The sequence below is a fragment of the Hyla sarda genome (assembly GCF_029499605.1).
Source record: "Hyla sarda isolate aHylSar1 chromosome 2 unlocalized genomic scaffold, aHylSar1.hap1 SUPER_2_unloc_14, whole genome shotgun sequence".
In the NCBI taxonomy this organism is placed as follows: Eukaryota; Metazoa; Chordata; class Amphibia; order Anura; family Hylidae; genus Hyla; species Hyla sarda.
In genome coordinates this window covers 356,905-384,203 of record NW_026607601.1, presented here as the reverse complement: position 1 = coordinate 384,203, position 27,299 = coordinate 356,905, and the positions used below count along the sequence as shown (strand labels likewise).

The 27,299-nt window shown below is 43.5% G+C and overlaps 2 protein-coding genes across 2 annotated transcripts; both read right to left on the bottom strand.

Moving 5' to 3' along the window:
* Positions 1-348: 348 nt before the first annotated feature.
* Positions 349-1,418, bottom strand: LOC130298345 (uncharacterized). The gene is made up of 2 exons (XM_056551274.1): positions 1,170-1,418; positions 349-1,083 (listed from the first exon to the last, which is right to left on the bottom strand). Exons 1-2 carry the CDS (start codon positions 1,292-1,294, stop codon positions 483-485), a joined length of 726 nt encoding a protein of 241 aa, XP_056407249.1. The 5' UTR covers positions 1,295-1,418; the 3' UTR covers positions 349-482.
* A 17,780-nt stretch (positions 1,419-19,198) lies between these two features.
* On the bottom strand, positions 19,199-20,331 carry LOC130298349 (uncharacterized). The gene is made up of 2 exons (XM_056551277.1): positions 20,047-20,331; positions 19,199-19,960 (listed from the first exon to the last, which is right to left on the bottom strand). The coding sequence occupies exons 1-2, from the start codon at positions 20,169-20,171 to the stop codon at positions 19,360-19,362; spliced, it is 726 nt and encodes a 241-aa protein (XP_056407252.1). The 5' UTR covers positions 20,172-20,331; the 3' UTR covers positions 19,199-19,359.
* Between the last annotated feature and the right edge of the window lie 6,968 nt (positions 20,332-27,299).

The following is a 27,299-nucleotide window of genomic DNA, read 5'->3' as shown; positions in this document are numbered from 1 at the left end:
ACAGATACCTCGACTTTAACAGTTGCCATCTTAAATAATGGAAGAAGAACATTCCATTCGGTCAAATGAAAAGAATCCGAAGGAATTGTTCTTCCACACAAAAATACCTACAACAACTAGAGAACCTGGAGGATCGTTTTAAACAAAAAGGGTATCCCAAACCCCTTATACAAGGAGCACGCCAGAGAGTGGACGAATTAGAACAAAGTGCTTGCTTGAAAAATAATAAACAGGGTAATGCAGAGGGGGGTTATAATGATGAATTTGATTCTGTTTTTCTAACTAGGTATTACACTTCACACACCAATATTTTTTTATAATTTTTTTTTATTTTTTTTTTGTATAGGTAATATCACCAGCTCATATTATTGTGTCATGATTACTGGCACCATATGTAGTCCCCCAGTTATTCTTCTTTAGATGTTTTCCGTGTCCTGTGCAGTATCTCTCCCAGAAGTCCACTTGATGGCCCCCGTGGTGGTCTACACCCCGAAGTCATCAATTTTTACTCTAAGAGAGAGTGTGCAGCTGTTTCTGGAGACGGTCAACAATAACCTCTGCATGGTGGAATAATAGGTCACGATGTTTATCAGGATCAGTAGAAGCATCACCCACTCGATGATTATGATGGGGATTTCACGGATCTCGTCCCAGTCTTCATCATTATGGAATAATTCCTTTAATGTTTCATATCCAAAATAGAAAACTACACAGACAAAAGTCAGGCCACAGCAGGTGCATCTACTATGGTGGATGACTTTTTTTGCTCCTGGTAATTTATACATCTGGATGGACTGCCCAAGGTAGTATAAGGCTTCACATGTAATGGAAATTATCGTGCTGACAAAGTGTATCCTGGGATATTCTTCGGGGGACAATACATGCATAACAGCTGTGGAAAAACAGGAGGCCCACACAATGGCCAGCAGGATCCTCTGGATCAGGACCTGATGACCCCTGAACTCTTCAGTATGCATAACCATATACTTATAAATAAGAAAGGTTAGTACCAAAGTGCCAATGGACGTCCCTATAAATCCAATTCTGAATAATATGCTTTCGGGAAAGACATTTCCCACGTCACTGTGAAGGAAAAGAAACCAATGTTATTATGGATATTTCCTCACTCCCAACCCATGAAATAAGAATCATTTGCTTGTTTATCTTACCTGATGCTCATCAGTGGCGAGGCTGCATGGCCGAGGACGACCGTCATGATGTAGCTGGTGGCAAGCCAGGCCGCACACCAAAACGCCAACAGGAGGGGGACGAACCCCAGTCCTTTTAGCTCCATTTCAGACAAGTAGAAAAAGAAGACGCTAATCTCACTATTCTCACTAATCGCACTGGAACAGACTGAAGGCTCGGGCGGCTGTCAGTGGGATGTCAGGCCTCCAGCTGTCTATGACATCACATGTGACATGTCAGAATGACTGCTTGTTTCTTTGAGCTGCCATGATTTAGTATCTGCTATAGACAGAACCTGATGTTTTTACTATGGACCTTACAGACCTCAGAACCCAAGTAATTAGTGCAGGGGCTCCATTTTGATCATCTCATATTTCACATTATTTGAGTTCCAGGGCTCAGATACATTTGCACCCTCTATAGCAGTGGTCTTCAAGCTGTGAACCCCCAACCGCTGCAGAACCACAACTCCCAGCATGCCCAGACAGCAACTTTGCATAAGGAAATAGTCTAATTAAACTTTTCTTATATATAGAATCCCTGAAATCTCCAATCTCTCCTTTTATTGCTTTATGATCTGTGTTACTTATTTGTAAAAAACAATGTTTGTGATTGTCTTCCCCCCACACACTTATGGGCTATCTCTTCAAACGACTTTATTTGACCTAAAGCGTATAATTGATTTACATAAATAAGCCCCTTTTCATCCAAAAGAGTGAATCTTTAATTTTAAGGAACTCTTTAAGTGCTTTATTCGACCATAATGAAGTAAAGTCAAAACTCCATGTGATTTAAAAAATAAATTTAAGTTCCCCCCATACTTAATTATCTAGATATGCATGGGTGTAGTGAGTATCCCAGCTTCCAAAATCTCAAAAATATCCTTCATTTTTCAGAGGCTTTTTCAAAAATGAAAGAAGCGATCTGATTGGTTGCTATGGGCAACTCAGAAACTTTTCCTCTGGGCAGGTTTTGATAAATCTCCCTCTATGGGGGAGATTCATTAAGACCAGTGTAGAGGAAGAGTTGTGCAGTTGCCCATAGCAACCAGATTGCTTCTTTCATTTTTCACAATGCCTTTGCAAAATGAAAGAAGCGATCTGATTGGTTGCTATGGGCAACTCAGCATATTTTCCTGGAAAAGTTTCTGAGTTGCCCATAGCAACCAATCAGATTACTTCCTTCATTTTTCAGAGACTTTTTCAAAAATGAAAGAAGCGATCTGATTGGTTGCTATGGGCAACTCAGCAGCTTTCCCCATAGACCACAATGGGCCTACTGGTTTCAATGGGCAAAAAATCAGAGTTAATGCACTAGACACAGTTCTCTATACCATTAACCCCTTCCCGACCTATGACATACCTGTACGTCATGGGTGGCAAGGTGTTCCCGACCCATGACATACAGGTACGTCATGAACATTTTTGCCGCTACTCGCGGCATCCCGCAGCGCCCGGTAAGATGGTGGCTATCACTGATAGCCAGCCATCTTACCATGCGACCACGGGGGGTTTCATCCCCCACCCCCCCCCCCCCCCCCCAGCGATCGCTGCTATCAGCTGGTCAACTCTGACTAGCTAATAGCAGCGTTTCGCTATCAGAATATTTAGCAGCGCGGTGTGTAAGTCCCGATCACGGGGATCGGGACACACACCGCTCTGCTAAGTGTCCCTTACCCATCCCCCGGCATCACTTACCCGACCATGCGGTGTCCCGAGTGGTCCCGTTGCGAGCGACGTCCTCCAGGCGGTCCCGGCGGCGCTGCGTCCCGGCGGCGCAGGTTGACCGCCAGATGAAGGGGCAGCCGACACGCCCCCTCAAAAAAAGCGCTATAGCAGAGCCAGAAATTGCCAAAGGCAGCGCTGCATCAGTCCCCCAAAAAATGTGAGTTCCTGGATTTAAATATCTATATTCAGGATGGCTGTTCGCATACTGCCAACTATTTTAAGGAGGTGAATGCAAACAGATACCTCGACTTTAACAGTTGCCATCTTAAATAATGGAAGAAGAACATTCCATTCGGTCAAATGAAAAGAATCCGAAGGAATTGTTCTTCCACACAAAAATACCTACAACAACTAGAGAACCTGGAGGATCGTTTTAAACAAAAAGGGTATCCCAAACCCCTTATACAAGGAGCACGCCAGAGAGTGGACGAATTAGAACAAAGTGCTTGCTTGAAAAATAATAAACAGGGTAATGCAGAGGGGGGTTATAATGATGAATTTGATTCTGTTTTTCTAACTAGGTATTACACTTCACACACCAATATTTTTTTATAATTTTTTTTTATTTTTTTTTTGTATAGGTAATATCACCAGCTCATATTATTGTGTCATGATTACTGGCACCATATGTAGTCCCCCAGTTATTCTTCTTTAGATGTTTTCCGTGTCCTGTGCAGTATCTCTCCCAGAAGTCCACTTGATGGCCCCCGTGGTGGTCTACACCCCGAAGTCATCAATTTTTACTCTAAGAGAGAGTGTGCAGCTGTTTCTGGAGAGGGTCAACAATAACCTCTGCATGGTGGAATAATAGGTCACGATGTTTATCAGGATCAGTAGAAGCATCACCCACTCGATGATTATGATGGGGATTTCACGGATCTCGTCCCAGTCTTCATCATTATGGAATAATTCCTTTAATGTTTCATATCCAAAATAGAAAACTACACAGACAAAAGTCAGGCCACAGCAGGTGCACCTACTATGGTGGATGACTTTTTTTGCTCCTGGTAATTTATACATCTGGATGGACTGCCCAAGGTAGTATAAGGCTTCACATGTAATGGAAATTATCGTGCTGACAAAGTGTATCCTGGGATATTCTTCGGGGGACAATACATGCATAACAGCTGTGGAAAAACAGGAGGCCCACACAATGGCCAGCAGGATCCTCTGGATCAGGACCTGATGACCCCTGAACTCTTCAGTATGCATAACCATATACTTATAAATAAGAAAGGTTAGTACCAAAGTGCCAATGGACGTCCCTATAAATCCAATTCTGAATAATATTCTTTCGGGAAAGACATTTCCCACGTCACTGTGAAGGAAAAGAAACCAATGTTATTATGGATATTTCCTCACTCCCAACCCATGAAATAAGAATCATTTGCTTGTTTATCTTACCTGATGCTCATCAGTGGCGAGGCTGCATGGCCGAGGACGACCGTCATGATGTAGCTGGTGGCAAGCCAGGCCGCACACCAAAACGCCAACAGGAGGGGGACGAACCCCAGTCCTTTTAGCTCCATTTCAGACAAGTAGAAAAAGAAGACGCTAATCTCACTATTCTCACTAATCGCACTGGAACAGACTGAAGGCTCGGGCGGCTGTCAGTGGGATGTCAGGCCTCCAGCTGTCTATGACATCACATGTGACATGTCAGAATGACTGCTTGTTTCTTTGAGCTGCCATGATTTAGTATCTGCTATAGACAGAACCTGATGTTTTTACTATGGACCTTACAGACCTCAGAACCCAAGTAATTAGTGCAGGGGCTCCATTTTGATCATCTCATATTTCACATTATTTGAGTTCCAGGGCTCAGATACATTTGCACCCTCTATAGCAGTGGTCTTCAAGCTGTGAACCCCCAACCGCTGCAGAACCACAACTCCCAGCATGCCCAGACAGCAACTTTGCATAAGGAAATAGTCTAATTAAACTTTTCTTATATATAGAATCCCTGAAATCTCCAATCTCTCCTTTTATTGCTTTATGATCTGTGTTACTTATTTGTAAAAAACAATGTTTGTGATTGTCTTCCCCCCACACACTTATGGGCTATCTCTTCAAACGACTTTATTTGACCTAAAGCGTATAATTGATTTACATAAATAAGCCCCTTTTCATCCAAAAGAGTGAATCTTTAATTTTAAGGAACTCTTTAAGTGCTTTATTCGACCATAATGAAGTAAAGTCAAAACTCCATGTGATTTAAAAAATAAATTTAAGTTCCCCCCATACTTAATTATCTAGATATGCATGGGTGTAGTGAGTATCCCAGCTTCCAAAATCTCAAAAATATCCTTCATTTTTCAGAGGCTTTTTCAAAAATGAAAGAAGCGATCTGATTGGTTGCTATGGGCAACTCAGAAACTTTTCCTCTGGGCAGGTTTTGATAAATCTCCCTCTATGGGGGAGATTCATTAAGACCAGTGTAGAGGAAGAGTTGTGCAGTTGCCCATAGCAACCAGATTGCTTCTTTCATTTTTCACAATGCCTTTGCAAAATGAAAGAAGCGATCTGATTGGTTGCTATGGGCAACTCAGCATATTTTCCTGGAAAAGTTTCTGAGTTGCCCATAGCAACCAATCAGATTACTTCCTTCATTTTTCAGAGACTTTTTCAAAAATGAAAGAAGCGATCTGATTGGTTGCTATGGGCAACTCAGCAGCTTTCCCCATAGACCACAATGGGCCTACTGGTTTCAATGGGCAAAAAATCAGAGTTAATGCACTAGACACAGTTCTCTATACCATTAACCCCTTCCCGACCTATGACATACCTGTACGTCATGGGTGGCAAGGTGTTCCCGACCCATGACATACAGGTACGTCATGAACATTTTTGCCGCTACTCGCGGCATCCCGCAGCGCCCGGTAAGATGGTGGCTATCACTGATAGCCAGCCATCTTACCATGCGACCACGGGGGGTTTCATCCCCCACCCCCCCCCCCCCAGCGATCGCTGCTATCAGCTGGTCAACTCTGACTAGCTAATAGCAGCGTTTCGCTATCAGAATATTTAGCAGCGCGGTGTGTAAGTCCCGATCACGGGGATCGGGACACACACCGCTCTGCTAAGTGTCCCTTACCCATCCCCCGGCATCACTTACCCGACCATGCGGTGTCCCGAGTGGTCCCGTTGCGAGCGACGTCCTCCAGGCGGTCCCGGCGGCGCTGCGTCCCGGCGGCGCAGGTTGACCGCCAGATGAAGGGGCAGCCGACACGCCCCCTCAAAAAAAGCGCTATAGCAGAGCCAGAAATTGCCATCAGTCCCCCAAAAAAATGTGAGTTCCTGGATTTAAATATCTATATTCAGGATGGCTGTTCGCATACTGCCAACTATTTTAAGGAGGTGAATGCAAACAGATACCTCGACTTTAACAGTTGCCATCTTAAATAATGGAAGAAGAACATTCCATTCGGTCAAATGAAAAGAATCCGAAGGAATTGTTCTTCCACACAAAAATACCTACAACAACTAGAGAACCTGGAGGATCGTTTTAAACAAAAAGGGTATCCCAAAACCCCTTATACAAGGAGCACGCCAGAGAGTGGACGAATTAGAACAAAGTGCTTGCTTGAAAAAATAATAAACAGGGTAATGCAGAGGGGGGTTATAATGATTAATTTGATTCTGTTTTTCTAACTAGGTATTACACTTCACACACCAATATTTTTTTATAATTTTTTTTTATTTTTTTTTTGTATAGGTAATATCACCAGCTCATATTATTGTGTCATGATTACTGGCACCATATGTAGTCCCCCAGTTATTCTTCTTTAGATGTTTTCCCGTGTCCTGTGCAGTATCTCTCCCAGAAGTCCACTTGATGGCCCCCGTGGTGGTCTACACACCGAAGTCATCAATTTTTACTCTAAGAGAGAGTGTGCAGCTGTTTCTGGAGACGGTCAACAATAACCTCTGCATGGTGGAATAATAGGTCACGATGTTTATCAGGATCAGTAGAAGCATCACCCACTCGATGATTATGATGGGGATTTCACGGATCTCGTCCCAGTCTTCATCATTATGGAATAATTCCTTTAATGTTTCATATCCAAAATAGAAAACTACACAGACAAAAGTCAGGCCACAGCAGGTGCATCTACTATGGTGGATGACTTTTTTTGCTCCTGGTAATTTATACATCTGGATGGACTGCCCAAGGTAGTATAAGGCTTCACATGTAATGGAAATTATCGTGCTGACAAAGTGTATCCTGGGATATTCTTCGGGGGGACAATACATGCATAACAGCTGTGGAAAAACAGGAGGCCCACACAATGGCCAGCAGGATCCTCTGGATCAGGACCTGATGACCCCTGAACTCTTCAGTATGCATAACCATATACTTATAAATAAGAAAAGGTTAGTACCAAAGTGCCAATGGACGTCCCTATAAATCCAATTCTGAATAATATGCTTTCGGGAAAGACATTTCCCACGTCACTGTGAAGGAAAAGAAACCAATGTTATTATGGATATTTCCTCACTCCCAACCCATGAAATAAGAATCATTTGCTTGTTTATCTTACTGATGCTCATCAGTGGCGAGGCTGCATGGCCGAGGACGACCGTCATGATGTAGCTGGTGGCAAGCCAGGCCGCACACCAAAAACGCCAACAGGAGGGGGACGAACCCCAGTCCTTTTAGCTCCATTTCAGACAAGTAGAAAAAGAAGACGCTAATCTCACTATTCTCACTAATCGCACTGGAACAGACTGAAGGCTCGGGCGGCTGTCAGTGGGATGTCAGGCCTCCAGCTGTCTATGACATCACATGTGACATGTCAGAATGACTGCTTGTTTCTTTGAGCTGCCATGATTTAGTATCTGCTATAGACAGAACCTGATGTTTTTACTATGGACCTTACAGACCTCAGAACCCAAGTAATTAGTGCAGGGGCTCCATTTTGATCATCTCATATTTCACATTATTTGAGTTCCAGGGCTCAGATACATTTGCACCCTCTATAGCAGTGGTCTTCAAGCTGTGAACCCCCCAACCGCTGCAGAACCACAACTCCCAGCATGCCCAGACAGCAACTTTGCATAAGGAAATAGTCTAATTAAACTTTTCTTATATATAGAATCCCTGAAATCTCCAATCTCTCCTTTTATTGCTTTATGATCTGTGTTACTTATTTGTAAAAAAACAATGTTTGTGATTGTCTTCCCCCCACACACTTATGGGCTATCTCTTCAAACGACTTTATTTGACCTAAAGCGTATAATTGATTTACATAAATAAGCCCCTTTTCATCCAAAAGAGTGAATCTTTAATTTTAAGGAACTCTTTAAGTGCTTTTATTCGACCATAATGAAGTAAAGTCAAAACTCCATGTGATTTAAAAAATAAATTTAAGTTCCCCCCATACTTAATTATCTAGATATGCATGGGTGTAGTGAGTATCCCAGCTTCCAAAATCTCAAAAATATCCTTCATTTTTCAGAGGCTTTTTCAAAATGAAAGAAGCGATCTGATTGGTTGCTATGGGCAACTCAGAAACTTTTCCTCTGGGCAGGTTTTGATAAATCTCCCTCTATGGGGGAGATTCATTAAGACCAGTGTAGAGGAAGAGTTGTGCAGTTGCCCATAGCAACCAGATTGCTTCTTTCATTTTTCACAATGCCTTTGCAAAATGAAAGAAGCGATCTGATTGGTTGCTATGGGCAACTCAGCATATTTTCCTGGAAAAGTTTCTGAGTTGCCCATAGCAACCAATCAGATTACTTCCTTCATTTTTCAGAGACTTTTTCAAAAATGAAAGAAGCGATCTGATTGGTTGCTATGGGCAATCTCAGCAGCTTTCCCCATAGACCACAATGGGCCTACTGGTTTCAATGGGCAAAAAATCAGAGTTAATGCACTAGACACAGTTCTCTATACCATTAACCCCTTCCCGACCTATGACATACCTGTACGTCATGGGTGGCAAGGTGTTCCCGACCCATGACATACAGGTACGTCATGAACATTTTTGCCGCTACTCGCGGCATCCCGCAGCGCCCGGTAAGATGGTGGCTATCACTGATAGCCAGCCATCTTACCATGCGACCACGGGGGGTTTCATCCCCCACCCCCCCCCCCCCCAGCGATCGCTGCTATCAGCTGGTCAACTCTGACTAGCTAATAGCAGCGTTTCGCTATCAGAATATTTAGCAGCGCGGTGTGTAAGTCCCGATCACGGGGATCGGGACACACACCGCTCTGCTAAGTGTCCCTTACCCATCCCCCGGCATCACTTACCCGACCATGCGGTGTCCCGAGTGGTCCCGTTGCGAGCGACGTCCTCCAGGCGGTCCCGGCGGCGCTGCGTCCCGGCGGCGCAGGTTGACCGCCAGATGAAGGGGCAGCCGACACGCCCCCTCAAAAAAAGCGCTATAGCAGAGCCAGAAATTGCCAAAGGCAGCGCTGCATCAGTCCCCCAAAAAATGTGAGTTCCTGGATTTAAATATCTATATTCAGGATGGCTGTTCGCATACTGCCAACTATTTTACAGGAGGTGAATGCAAAACAGATACCTCGACTTTAACAGTTTGCCATCTTAAATAATGGAAGAAGAACATTCCATTCGGTCAAATGAAAAGAATCCGAAGGAATTGTTCTTCCACACAAAAATACCTACAACAACTAGAGAACCTGGAGGATCGTTTTAAACAAAAAGGGTATCCCAAACCCCTTATACAAGGAGCACGCCAGAGAGTGGACGAATTAGAACAAAGTGCTTGCTTGAAAAATAATAAACAGGGTAATGCAGAGGGGGGTTATAATGATGAATTTGATTCTGTTTTTTCTAACTAGGTATTACACTTCACACACCAATATTTTTTTATAATTTTTTTTTATTTTTTTTTTGTATAGGTAATATCACCAGCTCATATTATTGTGTCATGATTACTGGGCACCATATGTAGTCCCCCAGTTATTCTTCTTTAGATGTTTTCCGTGTCCTGTGCAGTATCTCTCCCAGAAGTCCACTTGATGGCCCCCGTGGTGGTCTACACCCCGAAGTCATCAATTTTTACTCTAAGAGAGAGTGTGCAGCTGTTTCTGGAGACGGTCAACAATAACCTCTGCATGGTGGAATAATAGGTCACGATGTTTATCAGGATCAGTAGAAGCATCACCCACTCGATGATTATGATGGGGATTTCACGGATCTCGTCCCAGTCTTCATCATTATGGAATAATTCCTTTAATGTTTCATATCCAAAATAGAAAACTACACAGACAAAAGTCAGGCCACAGCAGGTGCACCTACTATGGTGGATGACTTTTTTTGCTCCTGGTAATTTATACATCTGGATGGACTGCCCAAGGTAGTATAAGGCTTCACATGTAATGGAAATTATCGTGCTGACAAAGTGTATCCTGGGATATTCTTCGGGGGACAATACATGCATAACAGCTGTGGAAAAACAGGAGGCCCACACAATGGCCAGCAGGATCCTCTGGATCAGGACCTGATGACCCCTGAACTCTTCAGTATGCATAACCATATACTTATAAATAAGAAAGGTTAGTACCAAAGTGCCAATGGACGTCCCTATAAATCCAATTCTGAATAATATGCTTTCGGGAAAGACATTTCCCACGTCACTGTGAAGGAAAAGAAACCAATGTTATTATGGATATTTCCTCACTCCCAACCCATGAAATAAGAATCATTTGCTTGTTTATCTTACCTGATGCTCATCAGTGGCGAGGCTGCATGGCCGAGGACGACCGTCATGATGTAGCTGGTGGCAAGCCAGCCGCACACCAAAACGCCAACAGGAGGGGGACGAACCCCAGTCCTTTTAGCTCCATTTCAGACAAGTAGAAAAAGAAGACGCTAATCTCACTATTCTCACTAATCGCACTGGAACAGACTGAAGGCTCGGGCGGCTGTCAGTGGGATGTCAGGCCTCCAGCTGTCTATGACATCACATGTGACATGTCAGAATGACTGCTTGTTTCTTTGAGCTGCCATGATTTAGTATCTGCTATAGACAGAACCTGATGTTTTTACTATGGACCTTACAGACCTCAGAACCCAAGTAATTAGTGCAGGGGCTCCATTTTGATCATCTCATATTTCACATTATTTGAGTTCCAGGGCTCAGATACATTTGCACCCTCTATAGCAGTGGTCTTCAAGCTGTGAACCCCCAACCGCTGCAGAACCACAACTCCCAGCATGCCCAGACAGCAACTTTGCATAAGGAAATAGTCTAATTAAACTTTTCTTATATATAGAATCCCTGAAATCTCCAATCTCTCCTTTTATTGCTTTATGATCTGTGTTACTTATTTGTAAAAAACAATGTTTGTGATTGTCTTCCCCCCACACACTTATGGGCTATCTCTTCAAACGACTTTATTTGACCTAAAGCGTATAATTGATTTACATAAATAAGCCCCTTTTCATCCAAAAGAGTGAATCTTTAATTTTAAGGAACTCTTTAAGTGCTTTATTCGACCATAATGAAGTAAAGTCAAAACTCCATGTGATTTAAAAAATAAATTTAAGTTCCCCCCATACTTAATTATCTAGATATGCATGGGTGTAGTGAGTATCCCAGCTTCCAAAATCTCAAAAATATCCTTCATTTTTCAGAGGCTTTTTCAAAAATGAAAGAAGCGATCTGATTGGTTGCTATGGGCAACTCAGAAACTTTTCCTCTGGGCAGGTTTTGATAAATCTCCCTCTATGGGGGAGATTCATTAAGACCAGTGTAGAGGAAGAGTTGTGCAGTTGCCCATAGCAACCAGATTGCTTCTTTCATTTTTCACAATGCCTTTGCAAAATGAAAGAAGCGATCTGATTGGTTGCTATGGGCAACTCAGCATATTTTCCTGGAAAAGTTTCTGAGTTGCCCATAGCAACCAATCAGATTACTTCCTTCATTTTTCAGAGACTTTTTCAAAAATGAAAGAAGCGATCTGATTGGTTGCTATGGGCAACTCAGCAGCTTTCCCCATAGACCACAATGGGCCTACTGGTTTCAATGGGCAAAAAATCAGAGTTAATGCACTAGACACAGTTCTCTATACCATTAACCCCTTCCCGACCTATGACATACCTGTACGTCATGGGTGGCAAGGTGTTCCCGACCCATGACATACAGGTACGTCATGAACATTTTTGCCGCTACTCGCGGCATCCCGCAGCGCCCGGTAAGATGGTGGCTATCACTGATAGCCAGCCATCTTACCATGCGACCACGGGGGGTTTCATCCCCCACCCCCCCCCCCCCCAGCGATCGCTGCTATCAGCTGGTCAACTCTGACTAGCTAATAGCAGCGTTTCGCTATCAGAATATTTAGCAGCGCGGTGTGTAAGTCCCGATCACGGGGATCGGGACACACACCGCTCTGCTAAGTGTCCCTTACCCATCCCCCGGCATCACTTACCCGACCATGCGGTGTCCCGAGTGGTCCCGTTGCGAGCGACGTCCTCCAGGCGGTCCCGGCGGCGCTGCGTCCCGGCGGCGCAGGTTGACCGCCAGATGAAGGGGCAGCCGACACGCCCCCTCAAAAAAAGCGCTATAGCAGAGCCAGAAATTGCCAAAGGCAGCGCTGCATCAGTCCCCCAAAAAATGTGAGTTCCTGGATTTAAATATCTATATTCAGGATGGCTGTTCGCATACTGCCAACTATTTTAAGGAGGTGAATGCAAACAGATACCTCGACTTTAACAGTTGCCATCTTAAATAATGGAAGAAGAACATTCCATTCGGTCAAATGAAAAGAATCCGAAGGAATTGTTCTTCCACACAAAAATACCTACAACAACTAGAGAACCTGGAGGATCGTTTTAAACAAAAAGGGTATCCCAAACCCCTTATACAAGGAGCACGCCAGAGAGTGGACGAATTAGAACAAAGTGCTTGCTTGAAAAATAATAAACAGGGTAATGCAGAGGGGGGTTATAATGATGAATTTGATTCTGTTTTTCTAACTAGGTATTACACTTCACACACCAATATTTTTTTATAATTTTTTTTTATTTTTTTTTTGTATAGGTAATATCACCAGCTCATATTATTGTGTCATGATTACTGGCACCATATGTAGTCCCCCAGTTATTCTTCTTTAGATGTTTTCCGTGTCCTGTGCAGTATCTCTCCCAGAAGTCCACTTGATGGCCCCCGTGGTGGTCTACACCCCGAAGTCATCAATTTTTACTCTAAGAGAGAGTGTGCAGCTGTTTCTGGAGACGGTCAACAATAACCTCTGCATGGTGGAATAATAGGTCACGATGTTTATCAGGATCAGTAGAAGCATCACCCACTCGATGATTATGATGGGGATTTCACGGATCTCGTCCCAGTCTTCATCATTATGGAATAATTCCTTTAATGTTTCATATCCAAAATAGAAAACTACACAGACAAAAGTCAGGCCACAGCAGGTGCACCTACTATGGTGGATGACTTTTTTTGCTCCTGGTAATTTATACATCTGGATGGACTGCCCAAGGTAGTATAAGGCTTCACATGTAATGGAAATTATCGTGCTGACAAAGTGTATCCTGGGATATTCTTCGGGGGACAATACATGCATAACAGCTGTGGAAAAACAGGAGGCCCACACAATGGCCAGCAGGATCCTCTGGATCAGGACCTGATGACCCCTGAACTCTTCAGTATGCATAACCATATACTTATAAATAAGAAAGGTTAGTACCAAAGTGCCAATGGACGTCCCTATAAATCCAATTCTGAATAATATGCTTTCGGGAAAGACATTTCCCACGTCACTGTGAAGGAAAAGAAACCAATGTTATTATGGATATTTCCTCACTCCCAACCCATGAAATAAGAATCATTTGCTTGTTTATCTTACCTGATGCTCATCAGTGGCGAGGCTGCATGGCCGAGGACGACCGTCATGATGTAGCTGGTGGCAAGCCAGGCCGCACACCAAAACGCCAACAGGAGGGGGACGAACCCCAGTCCTTTTAGCTCCATTTCAGACAAGTAGAAAAAGAAGACGCTAATCTCACTATTCTCACTAATCGCACTGGAACAGACTGAAGGCTCGGGCGGCTGTCAGTGGGATGTCAGGCCTCCAGCTGTCTATGACATCACATGTGACATGTCAGAATGACTGCTTGTTTCTTTGAGCTGCCATGATTTAGTATCTGCTATAGACAGAACCTGATGTTTTTACTATGGACCTTACAGACCTCAGAACCCAAGTAATTAGTGCAGGGGCTCCATTTTGATCATCTCATATTTCACATTATTTGAGTTCCAGGGCTCAGATACATTTGCACCCTCTATAGCAGTGGTCTTCAAGCTGTGAACCCCCAACCGCTGCAGAACCACAACTCCCAGCATGCCCAGACAGCAACTTTGCATAAGGAAATAGTCTAATTAAACTTTTCTTATATATAGAATCCCTGAAATCTCCAATCTCTCCTTTTATTGCTTTATGATCTGTGTTACTTATTTGTAAAAAACAATGTTTGTGATTGTCTTCCCCCCACACACTTATGGGCTATCTCTTCAAACGACTTTATTTGACCTAAAGCGTATAATTGATTTACATAAATAAGCCCCTTTTCATCCAAAAGAGTGAATCTTTAATTTTAAGGAACTCTTTAAGTGCTTTATTCGACCATAATGAAGTAAAGTCAAAACTCCATGTGATTTAAAAAATAAATTTAAGTTCCCCCCATACTTAATTATCTAGATATGCATGGGTGTAGTGAGTATCCCAGCTTCCAAAATCTCAAAAATATCCTTCATTTTTCAGAGGCTTTTTCAAAAATGAAAGAAGCGATCTGATTGGTTGCTATGGGCAACTCAGAAACTTTTCCTCTGGGCAGGTTTTGATAAATCTCCCTCTATGGGGGAGATTCATTAAGACCAGTGTAGAGGAAGAGTTGTGCAGTTGCCCATAGCAACCAGATTGCTTCTTTCATTTTTCACAATGCCTTTGCAAAATGAAAGAAGCGATCTGATTGGTTGCTATGGGCAACTCAGCATATTTTCCTGGAAAAGTTTCTGAGTTGCCCATAGCAACCAATCAGATTACTTCCTTCATTTTTCAGAGACTTTTTCAAAAATGAAAGAAGCGATCTGATTGGTTGCTATGGGCAACTCAGCAGCTTTCCCCATAGACCACAATGGGCCTACTGGTTTAAATGGGCAAAAAATCAGAGTTAATGCACTAGACACAGTTCTCTATACCATTAACCCCTTCCCGACCTATGACATACCTGTACGTCATGGGTGGCAAGGTGTTCCCGACCCATGACATACAGGTACGTCATGAACATTTTTGCCGCTACTCGCGGCATCCCGCAGCGCCCGGTAAGATGGTGGCTATCACTGATAGCCAGCCATCTTACCATGCGACCACGGGGGGTTTCATCCCCCACCCCCCCCCCCCCCAGCGATCGCTGCTATCAGCTGGTCAACTCTGACTAGCTAATAGCAGCGTTTCGCTATCAGAATATTTAGCAGCGCGGTGTGTAAGTCCCGATCACGGGGATCGGGACACACACCGCTCTGCTAAGTGTCCCTTACCCATCCCCCGGCATCACTTACCCGACCATGCGGTGTCCCGAGTGGTCCCGTTGCGAGCGACGTCCTCCAGGCGGTCCCGGCGGCGCTGCGTCCCGGCGGCGCAGGTTGACCGCCAGATGAAGGGGCAGCCGACACGCCCCCTCAAAAAAAGCGCTATAGCAGAGCCAGAAATTGCCAAAGGCAGCGCTGCATCAGTCCCCCAAAAAATGTGAGTTCCTGGATTTAAATATCTATATTCAGGATGGCTGTTCGCATACTGCCAACTATTTTAAGGAGGTGAATGCAAACAGATACCTCGACTTTAACAGTTGCCATCTTAAATAATGGAAGAAGAACATTCCATTCGGTCAAATGAAAAGAATCCGAAGGAATTGTTCTTCCACACAAAAATACCTACAACAACTAGAGAACCTGGAGGATCGTTTTAAACAAAAAGGGTATCCCAAACCCCTTATACAAGGAGCACGCCAGAGAGTGGACGAATTAGAACAAAGTGCTTGCTTGAAAAATAATAAACAGGGTAATGCAGAGGGGGGTTATAATGATGAATTTGATTCTGTTTTTCTAACTAGGTATTACACTTCACACACCAATATTTTTTTATAATTTTTTTTTATTTTTTTTTTGTATAGGTAATATCACCAGCTCATATTATTGTGTCATGATTACTGGCACCATATGTAGTCCCCCAGTTATTCTTCTTTAGATGTTTTCCGTGTCCTGTGCAGTATCTCTCCCAGAAGTCCACTTGATGGCCCCCGTGGTGGTCTACACCCCGAAGTCATCAATTTTTACTCTAAGAGAGAGTGTGCAGCTGTTTCTGGAGACGGTCAACAATAACCTCTGCATGGTGGAATAATAGGTCACGATGTTTATCAGGATCAGTAGAAGCATCACCCACTCGATGATTATGATGGGGATTTCACGGATCTCGTCCCAGTCTTCATCATTATGGAATAATTCCTTTAATGTTTCATATCCAAAATAGAAAACTACACAGACAAAAGTCAGGCCACAGCAGGTGCACCTACTATGGTGGATGACTTTTTTTGCTCCTGGTAATTTATACATCTGGATGGACTGCCCAAGGTAGTATAAGGCTTCACATGTAATGGAAATTATCGTGCTGACAAAGTGTATCCTGGGATATTCTTCGGGGGACAATACATGCATAACAGCTGTGGAAAAACAGGAGGCCCACACAATGGCCAGCAGGATCCTCTGGATCAGGACCTGATGACCCCTGAACTCTTCAGTATGCATAACCATATACTTATAAATAAGAAAGGTTAGTACCAAAGTGCCAATGGACGTCCCTATAAATCCAATTCTGAATAATATGCTTTCGGGAAAGACATTTCCCACGTCACTGTGAAGGAAAAGAAACCAATGTTATTATGGATATTTCCTCACTCCCAACCCATGAAATAAGAATCATTTGCTTGTTTATCTTACCTGATGCTCATCAGTGGCGAGGCTGCATGGCCGAGGACGACCGTCATGATGTAGCTGGTGGCAAGCCAGGCCGCACACCAAAACGCCAACAGGAGGGGGACGAACCCCAGTCCTTTTAGCTCCATTTCAGACAAGTAGAAAAAGAAGACGCTAATCTCACTATTCTCACTAATCGCACTGGAACAGACTGAAGGCTCGGGCGGCTGTCAGTGGGATGTCAGGCCTCCAGCTGTCTATGACATCACATGTGACATGTCAGAATGACTGCTTGTTTCTTTGAGCTGCCATGATTTAGTATCTGCTATAGACAGAACCTGATGTTTTTACTATGGACCTTACAGACCTCAGAACCCAAGTAATTAGTGCAGGGGCTCCATTTTGATCATCTCATATTTCACATTATTTGAGTTCCAGGGCTCAGATACATTTGCACCCTCTATAGCAGTGGTCTTCAAGCTGTGAACCCCCAACCGCTGCAGAACCACAACTCCCAGCATGCCCAGACAGCAACTTTGCATAAGGAAATAGTCTAATTAAACTTTTCTTATATATAGAATCCCTGAAATCTCCAATCTCTCCTTTTATTGCTTTATGATCTGTGTTACTTATTTGTAAAAAACAATGTTTGTGATTGTCTTCCCCCCACACACTTATGGGCTATCTCTTCAAACGACTTTATTTGACCTAAAGCGTATAATTGATTTACATAAATAAGCCCCTTTTCATCCAAAAGAGTGAATCTTTAATTTTAAGGAACTCTTTAAGTGCTTTATTCGACCATAATGAAGTAAAGTCAAAACTCCATGTGATTTAAAAAATAAATTTAAGTTCCCCCCATACTTAATTATCTAGATATGCATGGGTGTAGTGAGTATCCCAGCTTCCAAAATCTCAAAAATATCCTTCATTTTTCAGAGGCTTTTTCAAAAATGAAAGAAGCGATCTGATTGGTTGCTATGGGCAACTCAGAAACTTTTCCTCTGGGCAGGTTTTGATAAATCTCCCTCTATGGGGGAGATTCATTAAGACCAGTGTAGAGGAAGAGTTGTGCAGTTGCCCATAGCAACCAGATTGCTTCTTTCATTTTTCACAATGCCTTTGCAAAATGAAAGAAGCGATCTGATTGGTTGCTATGGGCAACTCAGCATATTTTCCTGGAAAAGTTTCTGAGTTGCCCATAGCAACCAATCAGATTACTTCCTTCATTTTTCAGAGACTTTTTCAAAAATGAAAGAAGCGATCTGATTGGTTGCTATGGGCAACTCAGCAGCTTTCCCCATAGACCACAATGGGCCTACTGGTTTCAATGGGCAAAAAATCAGAGTTAATGCACTAGACACAGTTCTCTATACCATTAACCCCTTCCCGACCTATGACATACCTGTACGTCATGGGTGGCAAGGTGTTCCCGACCCATGACATACAGGTACGTCATGAACATTTTTGCCGCTACTCGCGGCATCCCGCAGCGCCCGGTAAGATGGTGGCTATCACTGATAGCCAGCCATCTTACCATGCGACCACGGGGGGTTTCATCCCCCACCCCCCCCCCCCCAGCGATCGCTGCTATCAGCTGGTCAACTCTGACTAGCTAATAGCAGCGTTTCGCTATCAGAATATTTAGCAGCGCGGTGTGTAAGTCCCGATCACGGGGATCGGGACACACACCGCTCTGCTAAGTGTCCCTTACCCATCCCCCGGCATCACTTACCCGACCATGCGGTGTCCCGAGTGGTCCCGTTGCGAGCGACGTCCTCCAGGCGGTCCCGGCGGCGCTGCGTCCCGGCGGCGCAGGTTGACCGCCAGATGAAGGGGCAGCCGACACGCCCCCTCAAAAAAAGCGCTATAGCAGAGCCAGAAATTGCCAAAGGCAGCGCTGCATCAGTCCCCCAAAAAATGTGAGTTCCTGGATTTAAATATCTATATTCAGGATGGCTGTTCGCATACTGCCAACTATTTTAAGGAGGTGAATGCAAACAGATACCTCGACTTTAACAGTTGCCATCTTAAATAATGGAAGAAGAACATTCCATTCGGTCAAATGAAAAGAATCCGAAGGAATTGTTCTTCCACACAAAAATACCTACAACAACTAGAGAACCTGGAGGATCGTTTTAAACAAAAAGGGTATCCCAAACCCCTTATACAAGGAGCACGCCAGAGAGTGGACGAATTAGAACAAAGTGCTTGCTTGAAAAATAATAAACAGGGTAATGCAGAGGGGGGTTATAATGATGAATTTGATTCTGTTTTTCTAACTAGGTATTACACTTCACACACCAATATTTTTTTATAATTTTTTTTTATTTTTTTTTTGTATAGGTAATATCACCAGCTCATATTATTGTGTCATGATTACTGGCACCATATGTAGTCCCCCAGTTATTCTTCTTTAGATGTTTTCCGTGTCCTGTGCAGTATCTCTCCCAGAAGTCCACTTGATGGCCCCCGTGGTGGTCTACACCCCGAAGTCATCAATTTTTACTCTAAGAGAGAGTGTGCAGCTGTTTCTGGAGACGGTCAACAATAACCTCTGCATGGTGGAATAATAGGTCACGATGTTTATCAGGATCAGTAGAAGCATCACCCACTCGATGATTATGATGGGGATTTCACGGATCTCGTCCCAGTCTTCATCATTATGGAATAATTCCTTTAATGTTTCATATCCAAAATAGAAAACTACACAGACAAAAGTCAGGCCACAGCAGGTGCATCTACTATGGTGGATGACTTTTTTTGCTCCTGGTAATTTATACATCTGGATGGACTGCCCAAGGTAGTATAAGGCTTCACATGTAATGGAAATTATCGTGCTGACAAAGTGTATCCTGGGATATTCTTCGGGGGACAATACATGCATAACAGCTGTGGAAAAACAGGAGGCCCACACAATGGCCAGCAGGATCCTCTGGATCAGGACCTGATGACCCCTGAACTCTTCAGTATGCATAACCATATACTTATAAATAAGAAAGGTTAGTACCAAAGTGCCAATGGACGACCCTATAAATCCAATTCTGAATAATATGCTTTCGGGAAAGACATTTCCCACGTCACTGTGAAGGAAAAGAAACCAATGTTATTATGGATATTTCCTCACTCCCAACCCATGAAATAAGAATCATTTGCTTGTTTATCTTACCTGATGCTCATCAGTGGCGAGGCTGCATGGCCGAGGATGACCGTCATGATGTAGCTGGTGGCAAGCCAGGCCGCACACCAAAACGCCAACAGGAGGGGGACGAACCCCAGTCCTTTTAGCTCCATTTCAGACAAGTAGAAAAAGAAGACGCTAATCTCACTATTCTCACTAATCGCACTGGAACAGACTGAAGGCTCGGGCGGCTGTCAGTGGGATGTCAGGCCTCCAGCTGTCTATGACATCACATGTGACATGTCAGAATGACTGCTTGTTTCTTTGAGCTGCCATGATTTAGTATCTGCTATAGACAGAACCTGATGTTTTTACTATGGACCTTACAGACCTCAGAACCCAAGTAATTAGTGCAGGGGCTCCATTTTGATCATCTCATATTTCACATTATTTGAGTTCCAGGGCTCAGATACATTTGCACCCTCTATAGCAGTGGTCTTCAAGCTGTGAACCCCCAACCGCTGCAGAACCACAACTCCCAGCATGCCCAGACAGCAACTTTGCATAAGGAAATAGTCTAATTAAACTTTTCTTATATATAGAATCCCTGAAATCTCCAATCTCTCCTTTTATTGCTTTATGATCTGTGTTACTTATTTGTAAAAAACAATGTTTGTGATTGTCTTCCCCCCACACACTTATGGGCTATCTCTTCAAACGACTTTATTTGACCTAAAGCGTATAATTGATTTACATAAATAAGCCCCTTTTCATCCAAAAGAGTGAATCTTTAATTTTAAGGAACTCTTTAAGTGCTTTATTCGACCATAATGAAGTAAAGTCAAAACTCCATGTGATTTAAAAAATAAATTTAAGTTCCCCCCATACTTAATTATCTAGATATGCATGGGTGTAGTGAGTATCCCAGCTTCCAAAATCTCAAAAATATCCTTCATTTTTCAGAGGCTTTTTCAAAAATGAAAGAAGCGATCTGATTGGTTGCTATGGGCAACTCAGAAACTTTTCCTCTGGGCAGGTTTTGATAAATCTCCCTCTATGGGGGAGATTCATTAAGACCAGTGTAGAGGAAGAGTTGTGCAGTTGCCCATAGCAACCAGATTGCTTCTTTCATTTTTCACAATGCCTTTGCAAAATGAAAGAAGCGATCTGATTGGTTGCTATGGGCAACTCAGCATATTTTCCTGGAAAAGTTTCTGAGTTGCCCATAGCAACCAATCAGATTACTTCCTTCATTTTTCAGAGACTTTTTCAAAAATGAAAGAAGCGATCTGATTGGTTGCTATGGGCAACTCAGCAGCTTTCCCCATAGACCACAATGGGCCTACTGGTTTCAATGGGCAAAAAATCAGAGTTAATGCACTAGACACAGTTCTCTATACCATTAACCCCTTCCCGACCTATGACATACCTGTACGTCATGGGTGGCAAGGTGTTCCCGACCCATGACATACAGGTACGTCATGAACATTTTTGCCGCTACTCGCGGCATCCCGCAGCGCCCGGTAAGATGGTGGCTATCACTGATAGCCAGCCATCTTACCATGCGACCACGGGGGGTTTCATCCCCCACCCCCCCCCCCCCCAGCGATCGCTGCTATCAGCTGGTCAACTCTGACTAGCTAATAGCAGCGTTTCGCTATCAGAATATTTAGCAGCGCGGTGTGTAAGTCCCGATCACGGGGATCGGGACACACACCGCTCTGCTAAGTGTCCCTTACCCATCCCCCGGCATCACTTACCCGACCATGCGGTGTCCCGAGTGGTCCCGTTGCGAGCGACGTCCTCCAGGCGGTCCCGGCGGCGCTGCGTCCCGGCGGCGCAGGTTGACCGCCAGATGAAGGGGCAGCCGACACGCCCCCTCAAAAAAAGCGCTATAGCAGAGCCAGAAATTGCCAAAGGCAGCGCTGCATCAGTCCCCCAAAAAATGTGAGTTCCTGGATTTAAATATCTATATTCAGGATGGCTGTTCGCATACTGCCAACTATTTTAAGGAGGTGAATGCAAACAGATACCTCGACTTTAACAGTTGCCATCTTAAATAATGGAAGAAGAACATTCCATTCGGTCAAATGAAAAGAATCCGAAGGAATTGTTCTTCCACACAAAAATACCTACAACAACTAGAGAACCTGGAGGATCGTTTTAAACAAAAAGGGTATCCCAAACCCCTTATACAAGGAGCACGCCAGAGAGTGGACGAATTAGAACAAAGTGCTTGCTTGAAAAATAATAAACAGGGTAATGCAGAGGGGGGTTATAATGATGAATTTGATTCTGTTTTTCTAACTAGGTATTACACTTCACACACCAATATTTTTTTATAATTTTTTTTTTTTTGTATAGGTAATATCACCAGCTCATATTATTGTGTCATGATTACTGGCACCATATGTAGTCCCCCAGTTATTCTTCTTTAGATGTTTTCCGTGTCCTGTGCAGTATCTCTCCCAGAAGTCCACTTGATGGCCCCCGTGGTGGTCTACACCCCGAAGTCATCAATTTTTACTCTAAGAGAGAGTGTGCAGCTGTTTCTGGAGACGGTCAACAATAACCTCTGCATGGTGGAATAATAGGTCACGATGTTTATCAGGATCAGTAGAAGCATCACCCACTCGATGATTATGATGGGGATTTCACGGATCTCGTCCCAGTCTTCATCATTATGGAATAATTCCTTTAATGTTTCATATCCAAAATAGAAAACTACACAGACAAAAGTCAGGCCACAGCAGGTGCACCTACTATGGTGGATGACTTTTTTTGCTCCTGGTAATTTATACATCTGGATGGACTGCCCAAGGTAGTATAAGGCTTCACATGTAATGGAAATTATCGTGCTGACAAAGTGTATCCTGGGATATTCTTCGGGGGACAATACATGCATAACAGCTGTGGAAAAACAGGAGGCCCACACAATGGCCAGCAGGATCCTCTGGATCAGGACCTGATGACCCCTGAACTCTTCAGTATGCATAACCATATACTTATAAATAAGAAAGGTTAGTACCAAAGTGCCAATGGACGTCCCTATAAATCCAATTCTGAATAATATGCTTTCGGGAAAGACATTTCCCACGTCACTGTGAAGGAAAAGAAACCAATGTTATTATGGATATTTCCTCACTCCCAACCCATGAAATAAGAATCATTTGCTTGTTTATCTTACCTGATGCTCATCAGTGGCGAGGCTGCATGGCCGAGGACGACCGTCATGATGTAGCTGGTGGCAAGCCAGGCCGCACACCAAAACGCCAACAGGAGGGGGACGAACCCCAGTCCTTTTAGCTCCATTTCAGACAAGTAGAAAAAGAAGACGCTAATCTCACTATTCTCACTAATCGCACTGGAACAGACTGAAGGCTCGGGCGGCTGTCAGTGGGATGTCAGGCCTCCAGCTGTCTATGACATCACATGTGACATGTCAGAATGACTGCTTGTTTCTTTGAGCTGCCATGATTTAGTATCTGCTATAGACAGAACCTGATGTTTTTACTATGGACCTTACAGACCTCAGAACCCAAGTAATTAGTGCAGGGGCTCCATTTTGATCATCTCATATTTCACATTATTTGAGTTCCAGGGCTCAGATACATTTGCACCCTCTATAGCAGTGGTCTTCAAGCTGTGAACCCCCAACCGCTGCAGAACCACAACTCCCAGCATGCCCAGACAGCAACTTTGCATAAGGAAATAGTCTAATTAAACTTTTCTTATATATAGAATCCCTGAAATCTCCAATCTCTCCTTTTATTGCTTTATGATCTGTGTTACTTATTTGTAAAAAACAATGTTTGTGATTGTCTTCCCCCCACACACTTATGGGCTATCTCTTCAAACGACTTTATTTGACCTAAAGCGTATAATTGATTTACATAAATAAGCCCCTTTTCATCCAAAAGAGTGAATCTTTAATTTTAAGGAACTCTTTAAGTGCTTTATTCGACCATAATGAAGTAAAGTCAAAACTCCATGTGATTTAAAAAATAAATTTAAGTTCCCCCCATACTTAATTATCTAGATATGCATGGGTGTAGTGAGTATCCCAGCTTCCAAAATCTCAAAAATATCCTTCATTTTTCAGAGGCTTTTTCAAAAATGAAAGAAGCGATCTGATTGGTTGCTATGGGCAACTCAGAAACTTTTCCTCTGGGCAGGTTTTGATAAATCTCCCTCTATGGGGGAGATTCATTAAGACCAGTGTAGAGGAAGAGTTGTGCAGTTGCCCATAGCAACCAGATTGCTTCTTTCATTTTTCACAATGCCTTTGCAAAATGAAAGAAGCGATCTGATTGGTTGCTATGGGCAACTCAGCATATTTTCCTGGAAAAGTTTCTGAGTTGCCCATAGCAACCAATCAGATTACTTCCTTCATTTTTCAGAGACTTTTTCAAAAATGAAAGAAGCGATCTGATTGGTTGCTATGGGCAACTCAGCAGCTTTCCCCATAGACCACAATGGGCCTACTGGTTTAAATGGGCAAAAAATCAGAGTTAATGCACTAGACACAGTTCTCTATACCATTAACCCCTTCCCGACCTATGACATACCTGTACGTCATGGGTGGCAAGGTGTTCCCGACCCATGACATACAGGTACGTCATGAACATTTTTGCCGCTACTCGCGGCATCCCGCAGCGCCCGGTAAGATGGTGGCTATCACTGATAGCCAGCCATCTTACCATGCGACCACGGGGGGTTTCATCCCCCACCCCCCCCCCCCCCAGCGATCGCTGCTATCAGCTGGTCAACTCTGACTAGCTAATAGCAGCGTTTCGCTATCAGAATATTTAGCAGCGCGGTGTGTAAGTCCCGATCACGGGGATCGGGACACACACCGCTCTGCTAAGTGTCCCTTACCCATCCCCCGGCATCACTTACCCGACCATGCGGTGTCCCGAGTGGTCCCGTTGCGAGCGACGTCCTCCAGGCGGTCCCGGCGGCGCTGCGTCCCGGCGGCGCAGGTTGACCGCCAGATGAAGGGGCAGCCGACACGCCCCCTCAAAAAAAGCGCTATAGCAGAGCCAGAAATTGCCAAAGGCAGCGCTGCATCAGTCCCCCAAAAAATGTGAGTTCCTGGATTTAAATATCTATATTCAGGATGGCTGTTCGCATACTGCCAACTATTTTAAGGAGGTGAATGCAAACAGATACCTCGACTTTAACAGTTGCCATCTTAAATAATGGAAGAAGAACATTCCATTCGGTCAAATGAAAAGAATCCGAAGGAATTGTTCTTCCACACAAAAATACCTACAACAACTAGAGAACCTGGAGGATCGTTTTAAACAAAAAGGGTATCCCAAACCCCTTATACAAGGAGCACGCCAGAGAGTGGACGAATTAGAACAAAGTGCTTGCTTGAAAAATAATAAACAGGGTAATGCAGAGGGGGGTTATAATGATGAATTTGATTCTGTTTTTCTAACTAGGTATTACACTTCACACACCAATATTTTTTTATAATTTTTTTTTTTTTGTATAGGTAATATCACCAGCTCATATTATTGTGTCATGATTACTGGCACCATATGTAGTCCCCCAGTTATTCTTCTTTAGATGTTTTCCGTGTCCTGTGCAGTATCTCTCCCAGAAGTCCACTTGATGGCCCCCGTGGTGGTCTACACCCCGAAGTCATCAATTTTTACTCTAAGAGAGAGTGTGCAGCTGTTTCTGGAGACGGTCAACAATAACCTCTGCATGGTGGAATAATAGGTCACGATGTTTATCAGGATCAGTAGAAGCATCACCCACTCGATGATTATGATGGGGATTTCACGGATCTCGTCCCAGTCTTCATCATTATGGAATAATTCCTTTAATGTTTCATATCCAAAATAGAAAACTACACAGACAAAAGTCAGGCCACAGCAGGTGCACCTACTATGGTGGATGACTTTTTTTGCTCCTGGTAATTTATACATCTGGATGGACTGCCCAAGGTAGTATAAGGCTTCACATGTAATGGAAATTATCGTGCTGACAAAGTGTATCCTGGGATATTCTTCGGGGGACAATACATGCATAACAGCTGTGGAAAAACAGGAGGCCCACACAATGGCCAGCAGGATCCTCTGGATCAGGACCTGATGACCCCTGAACTCTTCAGTATGCATAACCATATACTTATAAATAAGAAAGGTTAGTACCAAAGTGCCAATGGACGTCCCTATAAATCCAATTCTGAATAATATGCTTTCGGGAAAGACATTTCCCACGTCACTGTGAAGGAAAAGAAACCAATGTTATTATGGATATTTCCTCACTCCCAACCCATGAAATAAGAATCATTTGCTTGTTTATCTTACCTGATGCTCATCAGTGGCGAGGCTGCATGGCCGAGGACGACCGTCATGATGTAGCTGGTGGCAAGCCAGGCCGCACACCAAAACGCCAACAGGAGGGGGACGAACCCCAGTCCTTTTAGCTCCATTTCAGACAAGTAGAAAAAGAAGACGCTAATCTCACTATTCTCACTAATCGCACTGGAACAGACTGAAGGCTCGGGCGGCTGTCAGTGGGATGTCAGGCCTCCAGCTGTCTATGACATCACATGTGACATGTCAGAATGACTGCTTGTTTCTTTGAGCTGCCATGATTTAGTATCTGCTATAGACAGAACCTGATGTTTTTACTATGGACCTTACAGACCTCAGAACCCAAGTAATTAGTGCAGGGGCTCCATTTTGATCATCTCATATTTCACATTATTTGAGTTCCAGGGCTCAGATACATTTGCACCCTCTATAGCAGTGGTCTTCAAGCTGTGAACCCCCAACCGCTGCAGAACCACAACTCCCAGCATGCCCAGACAGCAACTTTGCATAAGGAAATAGTCTAATTAAACTTTTCTTATATATAGAATCCCTGAAATCTCCAATCTCTCCTTTTATTGCTTTATGATCTGTGTTACTTATTTGTAAAAAACAATGTTTGTGATTGTCTTCCCCCCACACACTTATGGGCTATCTCTTCAAACGACTTTATTTGACCTAAAGCGTATAATTGATTTACATAAATAAGCCCCTTTTCATCCAAAAGAGTGAATCTTTAATTTTAAGGAACTCTTTAAGTGCTTTATTCGACCATAATGAAGTAAAGTCAAAACTCCATGTGATTTAAAAAATAAATTTAAGTTCCCCCCATACTTAATTATCTAGATATGCATGGGTGTAGTGAGTATCCCAGCTTCCAAAATCTCAAAAATATCCTTCATTTTTCAGAGGCTTTTTCAAAAATGAAAGAAGCGATCTGATTGGTTGCTATGGGCAACTCAGAAACTT

Bases quoted from the DNA above. Each gene is read 5' to 3' on its own strand.
- LOC130298345 (XM_056551274.1), bottom strand. From the start codon at position 1,294: ATGGAGCTAAAAGGACTGGGGTTCGTCCCCCTCCTGTTGGCGTTTTGG. The intron at 1,084-1,169 runs GTAAGATAAACA...TTTCCTTCACAG, and splicing joins TCGCCACTGATGAGCATCAG to TGACGTGGGAAATGTCTTTC.
- LOC130298349 (XM_056551277.1), bottom strand. From the start codon at position 20,171: ATGGAGCTAAAAGGACTGGGGTTCGTCCCCCTCCTGTTGGCGTTTTGG. The intron at 19,961-20,046 runs GTAAGATAAACA...TTTCCTTCACAG, and splicing joins TCGCCACTGATGAGCATCAG to TGACGTGGGAAATGTCTTTC.